General features: G+C 35.0%; 1 protein-coding gene across 1 annotated transcript in view; it reads right to left on the bottom strand.

Moving 5' to 3' along the window:
• The window catches only part of CSMD3 (CUB and Sushi multiple domains 3), an 888,294-nt gene that overhangs the window by 139,901 nt on the left and 729,128 nt on the right, over positions 1–19,265 (bottom strand). The window contains exons 33-37 of the mRNA XM_005869050.2: positions 18,202–18,315; positions 17,606–17,701; positions 15,830–16,033; positions 8,660–8,784; positions 1,460–1,556 (exon numbers count right to left, since the gene is read on the bottom strand). Of these exons, the coding sequence (XP_005869112.1) occupies positions 1,460–1,556; positions 8,660–8,784; positions 15,830–16,033; positions 17,606–17,701; positions 18,202–18,315 (636 nt within the window). The remainder of the gene's footprint in view (positions 1–1,459; positions 1,557–8,659; positions 8,785–15,829; positions 16,034–17,605; positions 17,702–18,201; positions 18,316–19,265) is intronic.

Here is a 19,265-nt window from a genome sequence, read left to right as displayed (position 1 = left end):
TAAATATATATATATGTATATAATATATATTAAAAACTTGAAACCATTCAAACTTATTTCAGTATATATGAAATGTATAAGTTAATAGATTGTTTCTATTTCTAGTATAATCTCTCTCTATATATAGGGTGTCCCAAAATTCACGCAAGATTTGCAATTCAATTCAATTGCAAATCCAGCGTGAATTTGGGACACCCTATATAAAAGCCTAATATGCTAAGTGTCCCTCCTCCATCTGTCTGACCAGTCGCTATGACACACACTGACCACCAGGGGCAAGATGCTCAACGCAGGAGCTGCCATGCTGCAGTGACTTGGCAGTGGTGGTTCAGGCAACGCACACCCTGAAACCAGAGAGGAGGGAGCCTGATTCCTCTCGGGGCTGCACAATTCCACCTTTGGCCATGGGTTATGTTGTTGCTGGGGTACTATTGGCCTCAAATCTGGTTTACTGCACACTTGCATTTGCATCCCACAGCCTGTAGGACAGCAACTTTGTAGAGTGCCCTCTCATACTTCAGGACCTCTTGGGGGATGTCAGAGAGCCAGTAACCCAATCCCCGCAGGCCAAGCCGAGGGACCCCACCTGCTGGAGGGACCCTGCTCACTCCACAGATGCCTCTGAGCCACTGCGCCACCCCAGGTGCAGCCTGCCAGAGAGGGGTCACGGGAGGTTGGCTCCAGGGCAGGTCCGGCCCCTCTTGCCCATTCCTGGGGCCCTGCCAGCCGCCTTCTAAATAACTTCATTTCAATGTACACATATTCTTGCGCCGGGCCACTAGTTAAAGTATAATTAAAGTTAATGTAATATATATAGTTTAAATTAAAATAAAATTTCGCTTCACCTCTTATATGCTAAAAAAAGCTGTTACATTATTGACATTATTGCATAAAATTTTTTAAAAATCTTAGTAAGTTTTAAAACCGTCTAGTCAGTACATATGTATACATTAATTTTATATAATCTCATTCACAATAGAAATAATTGTATATTCTCTTTGTTGCCACTCAATAGTACATTGTAGCTTTGACCATGTTGTTACACAGTCTCTATAATTATTTTAATGGCTGCATAACATTCTGCTATGTGCATATACCATAATTACCAGGAAATGTCTAATGTTTAACTATCATTGCTCATTTTTTTAAGGGTAAGGGGCACAGCACACTTATGATTGCTGAAGCACAACTGAAAATATTACCTTTAACATAAAAGCATCAATAAATACTTACACCATTATAATAAAAATATTGTAAGGTTTTATACAGCCATTTCTATTTCATTACCTGTAATGCCTTTTGAACTTCTAACTTTGTGATTTAGTTCATTGCATATAGTTTATAAAAAGCAAATTAAAACCACCAAGTCAGAGTTGTAGGAAACACTTTTTTAACAGAGAGAGACTGTAAAATTACTAAGTATATCTGTACTTTGCTTAGGCTCCGCTCTCTTATTTACCTGAGTAACTTCCAAGTCTCGGAGCATTGTTGTCTCCCCCATCATAGAAGTCCAGAGAGTCCCAGTTATGTTCTGTAGCGAAGCTGACAACTTGTACCTGTGAAATAGTAATTACTGTTAAGAATACATATTTCTAACAAAATAGCTCAAAGCCTGGATCACATCACTTTGGCCCTTCATAAAAGAAATTTAACAGAACTGAACACCATTATGGCACTGGCCCGCATGAGCCTTCTGACATAAGAAAGGCCTGTGGGGCATCTAGCAGTGGTCACTATGGATATGAGACTGAGTTTGTCTCCACCTCAGAGCGCTCACTTTATTCAAAGCTTTGCGTTAATCTAATGTCTCAGTGCTAGGATCCCAATGCATGTTTCAGATGATTGGTTAACTTCTATGTTTGGAGTATAGATTCTTGCCACTGATTGAGTTTTCTCATTTTCTTTAGCTAAGAGGAAACAATCAGACTTGTTGGCCACAAGTATGTAGGACCTTATAATAAAAACTGTCCTAGCCGAAACCGGTTTGGCTCAGTGGACGGAGCGTCGGCCTGCGGACTGAAGGGTCCCGGGTTCGATTCCGGTCAGGGGCATGTGCCTGGGTTGCGGGTACATCCCCAGTGGGAGGTGTGCAGGAGGCAGCTGATCGATGTTTCTATCTCATCGATGTTTCTAGCTCTCTATCTCTCTCCCTTCCTCCCTGTAAAAAGTCAATAAAATATATTTTACACAAAAAAAAACTGTCCTAGAATTATTCTGGATACTTATATTTCCTTTATTTGCATAACCTTTGTTCAATTTCCTGCCTTTTTTAATTAAAAAAAATTCCGCATCAAATTATTTTATTAGGTTAATTAAACAGCTTAATGATGATTCATTTTGTTCGGTACCCTTCTAGAAAATATTTCAAGTTTTAAATGAACTTTCCATACATCACACAAAATTAACCCTACACAAAAGTTTTAACATTATTATCCCTTGTGCACATAATTAATAGTCTCAATATACATGACCAAAATGATGCTTTGTAATTGATATATGTACATCTTTTATTTTATGAATGGAATGGTAATAACTAAATCACTGTGAAAGTCCGTGAGCTTGATAAGGGAAATGCTGGAGTATAATCCTCTCAGTGTATTAAATTTTATTTAAAGAAAGAGCATGTGTTACTTTGTTGCACTTCAGTTGGCACAGCTTGAGCTTGGCAAGAACTCACAGGACCCTCACCACTGTGGATCTTACCTTTCTCTTTGGTTATCACATATTTTACAGTTTTGGAGCAGGGAAAGGAATAACTATGAAAATTCATTTATTTTATTTAGCTAAAATATGTATAGATGTGAGCACGACACATTCACTAAATAATTATAACAATCACATTCATTAAAAATGTCCGATCCACAAAAAGTCCCTCGCCATTCTTCCATTCAAGTGAATGCTACTCATTCCATGGGGTGAGTGCCACCTGGCAGCACATACCCTGCCTGAGTGACAGGCATTCTGCCCACTGGCAATGTTCCAGGACAGGAAGAAGACCAGAATTAAAGCCGCATGATTGTAACATAATGACCACCTCCTTAATCTATGATCAAGTCTACCTGAGTTTTCTTTCCCTTCAATTCAGGAAGAGCAAAGATCACATTCAGCTTTAAAAGGATTCCTGCAGGAATTGACATTTAAGGTAAGCTAAATGTACTGTGAGATTTTCCTCCCCCCAAAAATGCATTCAGTTAGTAAAAATGTAGAGAAGTCAAGCCATGAGGTGGATTTAGTGAACCATTAATAATCCAATTTAGCCACAGTAGAGGGAATTTACATAAAAGGAAATATGCATGCAAAGTTTGGAAAAATAGAGAAAAGTTAGAGTAGAGCTTGGTGGATTAATAAAGGAGACTTTAGAGTTAGAATGCCTGAGTTTGCAACTTCCTGCTCCCTCTACTTTGGAGCTTTTGCAAGAATCTCTAGGGTTTTATTGGCATGTCGCCCTGGAAGAGGAGTTATGCACTATGCCTTAGATGACTCACATAAATCATTCTCATCAAGGTACCTGATTCATAACTTTGTTGTAAAAATCAAATTACTTTTAGCTTAGGATAGTGCTCAGTTTATATTCACCAAAATAATTATGCAACAGAGGAGTGTATTCCACCGAAGGTTTTAGAGGGGAATAGAGGGAGCATAATCAAGACTGAGCTTGGGAGTGCCGCACTGGGTGAAGGAAATTAAGGTGAAAAGACAATTTTCATATCTATTGCGGTAGCCTGTGTGAGAGGCAATGAAAGACTCAAGTAGGCTGGAGGCAGGAATAGTAGAAAGAGTTATCCAGTTGTCACATGTGTCAAGATAGGGGAAGTTATTAGATTCTGTATGATTTGAACAGGGGAAGGAAGTGAAAAAACAAACAAACACAATTTAAGAGTAATTTATCTTTTTTTCCCCTTACTCATTGAGATCAGATCGGTGGTAAGAACAAAAATGTAGATATCTCCAGAAAAATCTATTACCTTGGTGAGAGGAAGAAAATACATTTAATTCTGGTTCTAGATACATGTGCACAGCAGACTAAATAATGCTCCCAGAGACATCAAGTCCACATTCCCAGAGCTTGTGAGTATTGCCTTATACAGAAAAATGTTCTTCCACATTTGATTAAACTAAGGATCCTGAGAGAGGGAGATTGTCCTGGATGATTCAGGTGAGCCCTGAATGTGATCTAACTGATTGTTCTCATAAGAAACATGCCAAGGGAGATTAGACCCAGACAGAAGAGGAGAAGGCAAAGTGACCACTGAGGCAGAACTTGGAGGGATGTAACCAGACACCGAGGAATGCAGGCAGCCACTGGAAGTTGGAAAAGGCAAGGGAAGGATTCCCTGCAGCCTGGACAGGGGAGGAGGCTCTCCACTCTCTGGCACCATGGTTTCAGCGCATTTAACTAGACTTGGGGCTTTTGGCCTCCAGCACTGTGAGTGAGAGAATACATTTACATCACTTTAAGCTACCAAATTCATGGTGATTTGTTACAGCAGCCACAGAAGATTAATGCAATTTGCTACTAGCATTCTGGGCATATCATAAATGTTGTTTGGCATAATAAAGGGTGTAGAAGACACTAGTAAAATGAATGAGGACAAACTATGACAAAAACCAAAGAATAGTCAAGTGAAAGATATTTAAAAAAGGAGCAACTGATTCAGTGTTTGGAGGTACTTTGCATTAAGAGTCATCGGTCATGGACAATTTTTTAAGGTAATGAATTAGCAATTATTAAAGCCAGATATCCCTCATATAGATATTCAAATCCCATTTGACTTTGTGTGAAATATTATATTAATGGTGATCATTCTATAAATTGAGGCAATTAAGTAACCAATATTTTTTCTGTGGCTCATTACATAAAGATTGCTCTTTGCTTCATAACTCTGTTACCGTTGAATGCAGTCCTTTTAGAATTCTCCCTTCCATATACTTTGCTAAAATGAACAGGCAAACAAATGAATATCCTTCTTCCCCCCAAACTTCACACACAATATTAATAGAAAAAATTGATCTATTTGTTGAGGTTATTTCCAAAGGATGCTCAGCATTTCAAATGTTTCTACTCTTCTTTCTACAAACGGTTATCCCATTTCATCTCATATAGGATTTATTGGAAATTCATAAAATTCCTTATTCATACATATATTCAGCTCAACAGAGTAAAATAAAAGCAGCACTATTTCATACCTGGTGTACTAGCCAGGTGGATTTAAGATGAAGTTAGTGAAATTTTCAAATATGTTATGTATTACATATGTATGTGTGTATGCAACTGTTATAGAATTTCCTGTGATTTAGTGGTATATTTAAAATTAGCATACTTATAAGAGGTTAATTAGAAAAAAGTGCTTGGTAGTCCTTTAGAGAATTTAAAATTATAAGTTCAATATGCTTCACACTCTGTAAGTTTGATAAATGCTCTGCTAAATTTGAAACTGTTTTCCAAAGTGCAATCATTAAACTAAATGCTTTCTCAGTCATTTTACAGTGTCATTTATGTGTGTCCAATTTTGAATAGTGTTTGACTAGAACAAGTGATATATAACATACTTTTTCTGCAGATTTCTTTTTTTTTAATCCTCACCAGAGGATATTTTTCTACTGATTTTTAGAGATAAATATGAATGTGAGAGAAACACATCAATTGGTTGCCTCCTGCACACGCCCTGACAAGGGCCTGGGCCAGGGAGAAGCCTGCAACAGAGGTATGTAACCTGGGACCCTTCAGTCTGCATGCTGATGTTCTATCCATTGAGCCAAACCGGCTAGGGCTGCAGATTTATTAGTTCATCATATAGTGTTAATTCCTTAAAATAATCCCAAACTTCGCTGATTGGATAGGTATTCACTGGTTCATTTTCAAAATAGCACTGTGCTATCTGCTGTAACAGACTTGATAACTACCCTCCTGAGCTTACAAATAAGTAATAACAGTAAAACATGATAGGTGTTTTGACAATGAAAATACAGAAAACTATGAGAACATATGGCATGGGGACTTAATCTTGCCTTAAGTTCATGGCAGGTCTTCCACAGAAACTGTTTCTTAGTTGAGACACACAAATAATGATTAAGAGTAGCCAAGTAAAAGGAGATTGTAGAGTGTGTTGCAGGCAGAGGGAATAATATGCACAAAGGCCCAGAGGCAAGAGAGAGCTAGATTTTGATAAAGAACTAAAATGGTGTCCATGGAATAGGCAAGGAATGGACACAAAGCACAAAGAAGTAATCAACTGTGTCAAGGAGTTAACGATATAAAAGACAGGAAATCCAGGCATTGTAAGCAGGAAAGTGATAGCATTAGATTTATATTTTTAGAAGTTACTCTATTTGTCTTATGGGAATAGACTGACAGAGAATAAGAACCTGGGACAGGGATGATGGCTACCAAATCTTAAGGGGTAAAAGTCTGGATGGAAAGAAATAGACTTACTCTAATTTGTAGAAGACAGGCTGACAGTTTACTGTGAAGAGTAGAGGACAGAGAAAACTCATCAAGATTTCTGGCTTGTGGAACTGAATAGATTTAGGACTCATTCTGAGACAGAGCACACTGGAAAAAATCCCCAATTTTGATAAAAAAAAATAATGAAGTCAATTTTGAACAGGATGAATTTGAGATGCCAGCAAGAAGTTTAGCAGAAAATTTCCAGTCGGACAGTTGGATGGGGCAAAAGTAGGTTTACAGTTGTGAGTACACGAAAGAGTTTATTTTGGTATTATTATTTATTAATTATCATATTACTAGAGGCCCAGTGCACAAAATCGTGTGCACATAGGGTCCCTAGGCCTAGCTTGCGATCAGGGCCATTTTCCGCCTGCTCGCCAGTTCCTGGCCACCTGCTGCCACCGCTAGCAACCCAGTTCCCCTTGCAGGCCCGAGACCCACCCAGCCGCAGCCGCTGCCAGCCAGCCGGCTTCCCTCGCAGCCCCCCCACCTCATAGCAACTGGTTGAGAGGTCATTCCAGTCATTATACTTATGGTCTGGCCTTTTATTATATAGGATTTTCCATATGAACAACTGTAAACCTACTTTTGCCACACTTTGTATAGCATACAGCTTAGGTAAAAGGTTTAGGTTAGATATTTAAGTTTTGAAATCATCATTTATTCAGTCCTTTATTTAAAAAAAATGTTTTTGGGTGCACATGGTACAATATACAGATCTTGTAACATAGAAACCTACACCTGACACCTATATGACCACGTTGACCAATGTCACCCCAACACATTGAATTTAAAAAATGTTTTCTGATTGTCTATTGTGATTGAGTCCTAGGCATCAGCACATAAGGGCAGTAGGGGCCATAGACAGAGACAAGGTGGCAGAGAGAGTGGTGTGAAGTGAGATGAACAAAGGCCAGGGAAACTCCCATACATTTGAGGAGTTGAAGAGGAAGAGGAAGCCCTGTTCCTAGATGTCCAAGCAGAAGCTATAGCTATAGAAAATAAAACAACAACAAAATCCAATCGAGCACTGGTACCATGGAAACTAAGAAAAGTGTTTTAAGAGTGAGGGGAAAATCTCAGGACAGAATGTTACCTACAGAATAAACAGGAGGAGCAACACAATGGATTCAATGAGAGTCCTCAGTGATCACTGTGCAAGTGGCTCACTTAGAGCAGTGGGTGCTGAAGCCACATTGCAGGGACTAGAAGGAAAATGGCAGTGTTTTTATTATTTTAGGATGAGATAGGAATGGACAAGATGATGTTAATATAGAAGATGCTTTAGATTAATCTTCAGAGTTAGATGATGTAGTAAATGTTTTATGAAGATTCTAAAAGTATTATCTCATTTCAGATTCCCTGTTCCTAAATTATTTTTTTTCCCTAAAACCCTTGTTAATTTCACTGCTAATAAGACAGGATTGATTGGTTATCTCCAATTTTATAAACTGGCCATAAAGTGGTAGCACAGTTAATTGGAATATAAGGTTAGATCTACAACCTTTTGATCTTTAATACCCGTAAAAAGACTGAACATATGCGTTTTATGTTTTCTCATTGGTTTTCTGACCTATTTTACTCCTGACACCTGTCAAGTAATTTTTTGAATTTTCTGAAATGTTATAAAGGTAAATCCAAAAATAGTAAATCTTTTGCTATTGCTCAGTGCATGGCTTAGAAATGGATATGGTTGCAATTTTGATCAGTAGCATTGGGGAGAAAGTCTGCTGGAAGGTTTCTTGAAAGTTGTCTTAACCACTGTAAAGGTACATAAGACAGAGACGTTTGACTTTGGGCATTGGACATTGCTATGCTGAGGGCTGTCCCGGCCATCTCAAGGCCATGAGAAAGGAAGCCCAAGAACTAAGCCAACAGGCTAAGGATGACAGAGCAGGAGATGGAAAACACCTGGGTCAAGAATGATACAACGGAACCTTTAAAATATATATATATAAAAAAACCCTTGAATTACCTTACCCCAAGGTTACATGTTATGTGGAGCAATACATTTTTCTTATTGCTTTTGCCATTTTGCATTGTCCTTCTGTTACTTGTAGGTGAAAAAAAATTAATAACAAGTACTTTTCTATTAAATTCAACCATGTCAGTCAAAAGGCTGTACCTTTTGCAATAATGTATATCCTGTCATCTCTGAAAAGATTAATTTCAAATACACAATGAGAAGAAGACATTTTTAAATATCCTTACTTGGATGCCAGCTCCCTCTGGCACTGTGATCTTCCATACACAATTCAGATTGTTGTCATAAGGCTCTGGGTAACCGGGAGACAAAATTGTCCCTTTGCGCTTAGTTAAAATTCCTCCACAAGGCACTAAAAAGTAAAGCAGTCCAGGTGAGGAAGTGAATTCTGATGCAGAAGATTGAAATAAGACTAAAGGTCAGACCCATTATCTTGGACAGATGCTAGACTTGCCAGTACAACCAAATCATGCTGTTTTTTAAAATTCATAAGAACAATATACAATAAATCTTCCTATATCACAAAAACTTGTAGAATTAATAGGACACATTAATGGATAACCTTACAATTCCCTATCTAAAATCATATAATTAACTCAATAACAAGCATGCCATTTATAGTACATTACTAAAAAGTACATTGACACATTCACATTAAAAGATTTTCATATCTAGATACAAATTTTTTGAAGAATTGTTTTATATTTGTTACCTTTCTCTTCATGCATCCTATGAGAGTAATAGTGTCCTTTGAGGAGTGATGATGATAAGGATTATGTTACCATCATAACATTTATAAAGAGTTTACTATTTTCCAGGTATTCTTACAAGCACTTTATATATTTTACCTCATTAAAACCTCCCAACAATCCAATGAGATAGGAGCACATATACTCCCCATTTTACAGCTGAGGACACTGAGTCAGGAAGAGATTAAATAACTTGTCCAACATCACACAGTTTATAAGAGAAAGAGCCTGGATTTGAATCCTGGTAGTTTGACTCCAAATTCCATGTTCGTCAGAGAAAGGAAGATACTCGGTATGGCAGTGCCAGTCGGTTGTTGCCAGAACAACCATTATATAAAAGAAGAAGTATATGGTCCTGCTCTAAAGTTTTTTTTTTTTTTTTAAAAAAGAGTTTCTATCAAATGTATTAATATTAAAGCAAAATTCTCATGCAACTAGTAGTATCAGCTTGGTTCGGGGCATGTCTTAATTTACAATTTTAAATATAGTGTGATGTTGGGAATGTTCCTTAAACTCTCTGAAACTCAGATTCCTTGTCTGTGAAATGGTAGTATAATTGTTTCCAAAAGGCTTTTGTGAAAATATAGCATGATAGTTTACATAAATAAGCTAGTACATTACTTAGAAGACAGAAAGAAGTCAATAAATCATATTTCCTTTTGCAACTACTATTATTTTTTAATGTTTTTATTGATTTTTAGAAAGAGAGGAAGGGAGAGGGATGGGAGAGAGAGAGAGAGAGAGAGAGAGAGAGAGAGAGAGATTGGCTGCTTCCTACATGCCCCCTATCTGGAGTCAAGTCCACAACCCTGGCATGTGCCCTGACTGGGAATCCAATCTTTGACCTTTTGATGCAGGGACAACTCTAAACCAACTAAGCAGGGTCCAACTATCATTATTTTAGTTACCAATGACATTGTTATTCTAAGGCAGTGGTTCTCAACCTTCCTAATGCCGCGACCCTTTAATACAGTTCCTCATGTTGTGGTGACCCCCAATTTCATTGTTACAAATTGAACATAATTAAAGCATAGTGATTAATCACAAAAACAATATGTAATTATAGATGTGTTCTTCGATGGTCTTAGGCGACCCCTGTGAAAGGGTCGTTCAACCCCCAAAGGGGTCGCAACCCACAGGTTGAGAACCACTGTCCTAGGGCATTTGTCCTAGTGTGGCTCTAATGGTGAGATATCAAAATATATCTTTTGTAATATGTTTTACAAAGTTAATAGTACAGTACAGTGCCACTTCCAAAGTCAAATGCAAAAACCTAGGGCAGTGATGGCGAACCTTTTGAGCTCGGCGTGTCAGCATTTTGAAAGACCCTAACTTAACTCTGGTGCTGTGTCACATATAGAAATTTTTTGATATTTTTGATATTTTTTGCAACCATAGTAAAACAAAGACTTATATTTTTGATATTTATTTTATATATTTAAATGCCATTTAACAAAGAAAAATCAACCAAGAAAATGAGTTCGCGTGTCACCTCTGACACACGTGTCATAGGTTCGCCATCACTGACCTAGGGTAATTACTCAAGAGAGTGCTGGCAAATGTTTTGTTTTAATAGTGTTGGTGTTGATTTTAAATGAGATAATGCTTAATGGTGTGCTTCCTACAAATGTTAATAATTGCTATTATATTTTACAACTTTTACATGGATGGGTGGATGGATGAATCAATGAATGAGGGTTCAGATCCTGTATATATTTCTTCATCTATTCCTTTCACACTATAAGCAAAGATGATATAGACAGGTGTTGTCATGGAGCCAATGCAAATAAAGTAGTTCTTTCAGAGTCTCTAAAGAACTTTGAAAAAAACAAACCCAGATAAGGGTAATGGAATAAGCAGCTGGTTAAAGACTCTTTGCCTAAGGCTAGTAAGTGGCAGGCTCAGGGACTTTTCAAAAGAGACCTCCACTACAAATACTTATGCCTAAGGCCGTATATTGCAAGAGCTATTAGTGGCTGCAGGGGGTTATTTGAATCACAGAGGCTCAGAGAACTTGAGGTTTTATGAGACTAAAAAATTTAAGAAATCTGAAGCATACAAGGTCAAATTTGAAAGATGAAAACTCAGTCCTCAACATAGTTTTCAATTTTAAATTTGTTCCAAGTCCAATGTTCTTATCAAAATATTACTGTATTGTATTGCAATTTACTGGAGAATGGCTTGATAGAACAGATTTGTATATTATTAAATTTTATTTACATACTGGTATTTAAATATGTGTATCCCCTAACTTAGTACCTGACCATTTTAACTATAAGCACAGCTTGCATGACATGCTTAATGGGGTTGCTTTCCAGTCAACAATTTAATTGCAGTATGTCAGTTTAAGCAATATTATGGAAGATTTTATTGTGTTTTAATATGGCAGGAAAAAAAAAGAAGTGTTGATAGCAGTAATACGAACAGTGAAACTAAAACAATACAATTGAGATGGAAATCATTAAACATACAAAACTATTTTCTTTTCATTTCAATTGGACGCTCATTTGGCTTAAGCTATTAATTGGAGCATTCATTGAACACTAAAGGCTGAGAAAATACAATAATTATGCATAAATAAATTGTCAAATAGTATATCTAAACTATAAAGTATAGATAATTTTTCCTCTCTCAGAATAAAATTACACATACAATGTATAAATCTACTGTTTGTGTTTAATCTGTGTACTAGAGGCCCAGTGCACGAATTTGTGCATGGATGGGGTCCAGGTGGCCCACCCCAGTCAGGGCCGATGGGGCCAGGCTGGCCAGGGGGAGAGGTCACGGGTGGTTGACAGGCCTCCTGGGGGGAGGGGATGCAGGCGGTTGGCTGGCTGCCCCCACCCCCTGGTCGAACTCCTGGTGGAGGAGACAATTTGCATATTAGTCTTTTATTATATAGGATCTTTTCTAGGGTTTCTCAGAGGAGCATGAATCTTAAGATGGTTTGTAAAGGTCTAACCAAGCAAAGTGAGCAAGAACATCACCATGTGGTAAAAGGCTGAAATTAAAAGGCCTGGGCCCTGGGGGGACAAAAAGAGGGGGGCATCTGTAATACTTTAAACAATAAATATAAATTGAAAACACACAAAACAAATGAAAAACAACCCATGGACCCTGGACTCAAGAAGTTGGCCAATTGTTCTGAGGAGACAGAGAGAAGCTAGGCAGATAGGGGCGGGACCACAAGAAGGGAAAACAGAATCAGGAACCCAGCAGGTGGAGTTACTAAGGCACCCCAACTGGGCGGGGAAGGAGGGGTACATGCAAAAAGGCATAAACTTTTTAAAAGGACCAATCAGGAACTAGCAAGGCTGTTTCCACCCCCAAACTAAAAGTGCTTCCTCTTGCTGCTCTCTTCTCCCCAGCACACAATGGGTTCCTCACCTTCCTGTGGTGGGGAGCACATGGTTTATGGCCATGTGGACCTCCACACGTGGACTAATAGGCATTAATTCCCATGGATACTCTCAATAAACTTTGGCTCCACTAACTGTTTTTTGTCCTTGACTTCATTCTTTGATTTCACAAGACAATGAACTCAGACTCAACATCCCATATTTTGGTTTTAGTTTGACCTCAACAAAAATTCAGGAAATAACAGTTCTTTGTTAAAAATCCAATCATTAAACTAATGTGTAGTGAACACTAAGTATGTGCCAGGCAGATCCTCTCTCAGTCGAGTAGAAAAATAATATACCGTCAAGGGAAAGGTCAAGAGTATTAAACAAAATTTAAAAACTATATAATATAGTGGGTTGTTGCTGTAAAAGAAAAGCAGGGCAAGGATGAAGAGAACAAACAGAGGATGGACAGCAGAATATTATTTTAGCTAGGCTATCCAAGAAAAATAACGAAGTAATTCAGTAAAACCAAAAAAATCTCAAGGATGCATGTACCAAGGAAAAGAAACACAAAGTTCAAATGCCTTGAGAAAGTCCATATTTCATCCATTAACAGATATTGAAAATGAACACAAATTATAGCTAATAGTTTAATATCAATCTATGATAACTCTGTACTCAACTCATATTTGAATCTTTAAGACATAAGCTTTTTCTTTTTTGAGTATTTAGAATTATAATGATTATTTATTACAATAAGCTATTTAGACAACAAATTTCGGTCAGAATATTTGAATCTAAAAATATTTACAGTTAAAAAATAGAAATGCAAAGTATATCTTCACTTATGTAAAGATGAGCAGTTGGACCAAATGGGAAAACCTAAACTGAGCCATCATCTAACTGTCATTTGGAATCATCGCCTTTCTATTTCTTGTCTCACACAGGTCCCGTATGTCCTTCTGTTAGTATTCAGTTTTCTATAGGGTGAAACATTTTTTAAGTGGTCTAAGGTAATATGTCCTTTTCATGTGATCTTGGCAGGAAATAGAAATCATCTGATACAATTTCTATCTCTAGGTATGCACTTTCAAACCAATGAAAAGTGAAAGGTGGTCTGTTCTATGTTTATAGACGTTCCATAGATGCAGTGGCAAGTTTCTAAAAAAGCCCAGGGACCTACAAAGAGATGGGTTTTTGACAGAGAGATTGTAATGGTTCCTCAGTATGTTATCTGTTAACCTTAAAGTAGAAACTGTGACTGAAACCATCTAGACAGAGGACAGTATATTAGCATTTACTCCTAAATTTGAATATCAGCCATAGATTTGCATAATCTTTCCTGGCTGGTAGAAGCACCTTGCTGGGATGAATCCATTATTGAATGCTGTAAAAAAAGTTATTCAATGACATAAAAAAAATTCCTTTTATTTACATGGAATTTTACTTCTGATGGTAAAAACACTGGGATTAGCAAATGGATATGTTTGACATACAAAAAGGCTTTATAATAATCATATAGGAGTTTTACTCTAAACAAAAATAGTTTATATTTTAAAAATTTAGAATTTTTATTCTCTACCTTCACCTTCCAAAATATTATTTTATTTCATTTTTCTTTCCTCTTCCTAAAATATTCTTTCATTTTCTTTTTTTTCTCTTTTCTTTCATATCAGCTCATTTCTCCCCTCTATCTTCTTCTTCTTCTTTCTACTCCTATCTCATCATCATATCTTTGTGCATAAAAGAAATTTCCTTGGATAATGTAATGTTTAAATTTTGCAGGGTTAGAAAAACACGGAGTGCAAACCATTAGTTAAATATATATTTTTCAAGGCCAATTAGAATTGTAGTGATTGTTATTGTAATTTTAACTTTATTTTTAACCCTTGCAAACAATAAAAACAAACCAAATATGATTATATACGTATTTTTAAAATCTCTCCTTTTTAACTATTTGCTCTTGAATGCAGCAACTGATGGAAAAAAATTTCTGTCTCTCTAAATAGCTTATTGTAATAAATAATCATTATAATTCTAAAAAAATTGTCATGGTATTTCCTCTAAAATATTTATAGTTAAAAGTAAAAATGCAAAGTATATTTTTACTTATGTAAAATTTTCTTAAAAATTTTAAGTGTAAAGGAAAATATTATATTCACGGAATGCTAAATTAGAATTGGAAAGAATGACACAGATACCATGCTTCAGCTCTTTCCAAGATGCAAAATCTTCTGTGAAACATAAATTTTAAATATAATAACTTTAAAGTGTTATTAAATCAACCTATCAACAAATAAAAATCAATAATATCAAATACTTTATCAACACAGCATATAAATTCTATATTTCAGATCTCATAGCTTTAGAATCTCCTGATTCTATGGTGGAGGATTTGGCAACAACAAAAACAACTTAATTTTAGAATGCATACTAGGTTCCGAGAACTCTGCCAAGGCTTTAAATCATCTAATAGCCACATAAACCTAAGGAAAGTCCTCTTTTTTTTTTTGTCCATATAGGAATGGAGAATCAGGAGAACTCTGCCAAGGCTTTAAATCATCTAATAGCCACAATAAACCTAAGGAAAGTCCTCTTTTTTTTTTTTTGTCCATATAGGAATGGAGAATCAGATTATGTAAATTTTCCAGGATTATGTAGTAACTCACTGCTCTTCAGTGTCACAATAAAAGCCTAGACTATTGCCCAAGACTTAATTAACCCTATTCTGAGAACCTACTATACTTCCCAGCTGTTAGGATTTTATTCAATTTTACATGATTCTTTACAACTTTACCCCATTAATTAGGACATTAGCATAAGTATACAAACAGATCTGTTAAAGAGTAACTCACAGCATTACATTTCAGTACCTATACCACATATGTAGGTACTTTAATAAGCTTCTGTGATCTTTAAAAGACATGCAAATTCTTTACATATTGGCATAGAATTCTTTAAATAAACTTTTAAAAATGAAAAAATAATATTTATTTCAATAATCCCTTATTAGGAGCATTCAAATTCTATTATTGGAAATATGATGTACATTTTATCCATATAAATCAATAAGTGAGGAAACTTTCCAGCTAATTCAAAACAAACTATTTTTCATTGATTGTAGCATACCCCAATTGCATCAAATATCCACTCTAACTTGCAAATTTAGGTACATTATAACCAATAAATAATTAAAAATCAATGTACAACTATAAGATCTGAAATAGAAATACTAAAAGATGCAAGATAACTAATTTTGATATAAAGTATGTACAATGACAAAGCATAGAAATTTACTACTCACCAATACAGGTGGGTAAGGAATCATTCCACTGGGCCAAAGAATTGGGCACTGTATCACACCTAATTGCAATGGATCCATGGAGAATATATCCTGGATTGCATTCAAAAAGAACCAATGAACCAACAGCAAATTCATTGCCAATCCTTCTTCCGAATCTTGGTTCAGGCACAGAACTGCACTGTGTAGAACTTGTTCTAGGAACAGCTGCATACAAACAATTATTGATTTTAACTTCATATTAAATACATACTTAAAAATGTAGCTTTTAAGAAGATTTCAAAGAAATCTCCACTTTTTATCAAAACTTCAATTAAAAATTTGAATACATTTCTAAAAGTTTTAAAATTAATACAAAATATAATACAACTTAAAATGAATATTGTCATCAAGATCTTTTAAAAATATTTTGCTTCATTCCTTTAAACATCAACTAAAGTATTTTTCTATTTTTTGTTTTACCAAACTCTTATTAATATAGCAAAGTAGTATGAGTTATATATTTCAATTTTTGGGGTGATCACTGAATGATATATATTTTTTTCTTTTTAAACTGCTATACCGAGGTCCAAAAATACATGCCAGATTACATGAAGTAATGTCACAATTTTTTCCAGTAGTTGTTTCTTAAAAACATAGGTTTGAAAAAGAAAACACAACATTTTATTAATTTCATAGCGTGTTTACAAACTTAGTGTTCAAAACATGTTTGTTATTGATGAATACTATAACTACATTCAGACTAAGCAGAAGTCAGACAGATTAACAACAATAGAAGCTTATCTTTTAGTAATCGTACAACATCAAATGTGAAATTGCTCTTAGAATTATTATGTCCTTTAATTGTGAGGGTGTTTTTGTTTTGTTTTATTTTTTGGTTTAGTAAAATAGAATGATAACAGGATGTTTTTTCTTTTTAAAACACATACAGATGGGATTACAGAGTTTGACAACAGCCCAAAAAATGATATGATGAAATCCAAATAGATTGATTCCTTTTATGTGATTAAAGTAAAAGTAATTCAACTTTTAATAGTGCCTTTAAAATTCATAATGCCCCACATTGTTTACACAGGGAATACTATTAAAAATAAGACAGTGTAATATAACCAATATTATAAATGGACTAAGAGGGCTTAATAAAAATATCAAATCACAAATGATTATAATTTTTAAGAAAGTTCAAGATACATTTGAGAATACTACATGATCACATATAACTAAAACAAAATACTTCAAATAATAACTCAATTTAGGTTAATGGTAATATAGAAAATTGTCCATAAAAGGTGAGAAAAACTGTGTAAACCGATGTTTAATTGCACAAAAATATTTAGTAGCCATGAAGAACATTTGAATTCTCCTGAGAATGAGAAACTAAAATTTTTGAATGAAGTGATGAGTCCCTTGGCAAATCTAAGTACATCCGCACAGAATTTTGTACAATTCAATTTAGAGATCTAGACTATGAGCAAAATAGGTTATGCGGAAACTAAAGAATTATCAGAAAAAAATAAGTGTTTTGAAAACAATATGTTGGAAGAAAGGAAAATCATACTATTAACTTGAGAATGATAATGAAAGCAAAAGGTATTTTTTGACTTTGGTCAAGGTAATAGTGCTATAGTGATGGGGAAGGAACAGAGAAAAACTGTTAAAAGAAAAACAACTTTTATCTCTCCTATATGATTATGAGGATCTGGTCATTCAATAACTCTGAACACAGCATGGAAACCGAAATCATTCCTTAGTGTGTTTCTAGGCTACCGGGTCACTTACCTTGATAAACAAAGTGAAATCCCTTAGCTGTTATTGGTCCAACTGAAGTAAATCGAATTGTGATCTGATTACCTGAACTCAGTGGAAGTGATTCTCCTACTCAACAAAACAAACACTAAGATATCATAAATAATTTCATTCAGTAAACCTAACAAATTATATTTACACTGTCATTTGAAAATGTGAGTCTATGTTCTATCAAATTACGTCAATATATCCTACCACTGACAATATATTTTCAATGGGTTCAGCTTTAATTGTAACTTTTTACTGGCAGGCTTTCATTACATTTTGAAACATATTGCCTCATTCTTTAAAGAATCCTTAAATATTTTATATTACAATAAACACCAGAAACTAAGAGACTAAATATTATATTTACTTGATTACAATCCCAGCAAATGGTTGTATTTGTCTCAAGCAATTGATTTACTATTAATTGTGTTTCTATTTTTTTAAAAGAAATAACGAGTAATTCTAGTTCCAGTTTACTTTATCTCTAATATGGATGACATAAATCTCAACTTTCACTACAATATCAATCAAAGTCAGTCTTTAATCAATAACTGATGCATGGCAGTGCTATTAAAGGATACCTGAATGGGATCCTGAGAGGGAAGATAACAGAGAAGATTGCTGAGTTGGCCCATCATACACCTCAACAACATCGTGGAGTGATGTCTGGAAAAATACAAACTGGCCAAACACCACTGATCAACAGGAACCAGGAGAAGCAAACAAATCACCAACCATCCAAAAACAAAAACAAAAAACAAAAAAATAGAAAGAGGAGGAGAGAGAGAACAAAGTATTACAATATAATAGTCATCTTTTTTCTACCTTTAACAAAAGGATAGGTGCCAATTGATTGATATGCCTGACACATTTATTGCAGGTCATAAAAGTAATGACCATGGCCTAAAAGCAATAAGATTTTAGGAAGGTTATTTAAAAAATAAATAAATGGAATGTGTATAACATTTAATTTAGATCAGAAACCATACGGTTGGTGATTAATGCTTTATAAAAACTAATTTTTAAAAATTTTCCCATTGGTATTTTGATTTTTATCACTTTGTGACTCTCTTCTCTTTTTCTAATTTTTTTTTCTCCTCTTTTATGTGAGATAGACAAAGTTTTAATTTGGGGAAACTTTTTTGCATATCGCTTTTAAAATACTATCCCATTAAGATTCGCGGAAAAATATCAGTAAGATACTTTTCAGGTATAGTGTTTAATCCACATTTATTGTTAAACTTCTGCCGAAGTAAATAAATTCTATTTATTATGCCTTAGTAATTGAGATATTATATAATTTTCTAAAGTGGTTGCATTTTCATGGTAAGTACAAATATGAAGTACTTACCAAAGGAGCTTTATAAGTGTCTTTTTTAAACTTAATTTCATATTTTTTCTTAAATTCTATACTAACTTTATGTGCAGAAACTACCCAAACAATAACTTCAAATATCCTGTTCCAGAAAAAAAATCAGCTTGTATTTTGTGTTTTTAAAAAAGAAATGGATAATAAAATTTATTCGTAAAACATTGCTTAGGTAGAAATACTGTGGGGTTGAAAAGAGCATGATTTTTTAAAAGTTTGATAATGTAAAAGCAAGGTAACTTTTAATGAATTCAAGATCACATTACGTAATTAAAC

This window comes from Myotis brandtii, unplaced genomic scaffold, assembly GCF_000412655.1.
Source record: "Myotis brandtii unplaced genomic scaffold, ASM41265v1 scaffold285, whole genome shotgun sequence".
In the NCBI taxonomy this organism is placed as follows: domain Eukaryota; kingdom Metazoa; phylum Chordata; class Mammalia; order Chiroptera; family Vespertilionidae; genus Myotis; species Myotis brandtii.
The sequence above is the reverse complement of the archived record's forward strand: the minus strand, read 5'-3'. Positions and strand labels throughout refer to the sequence as shown.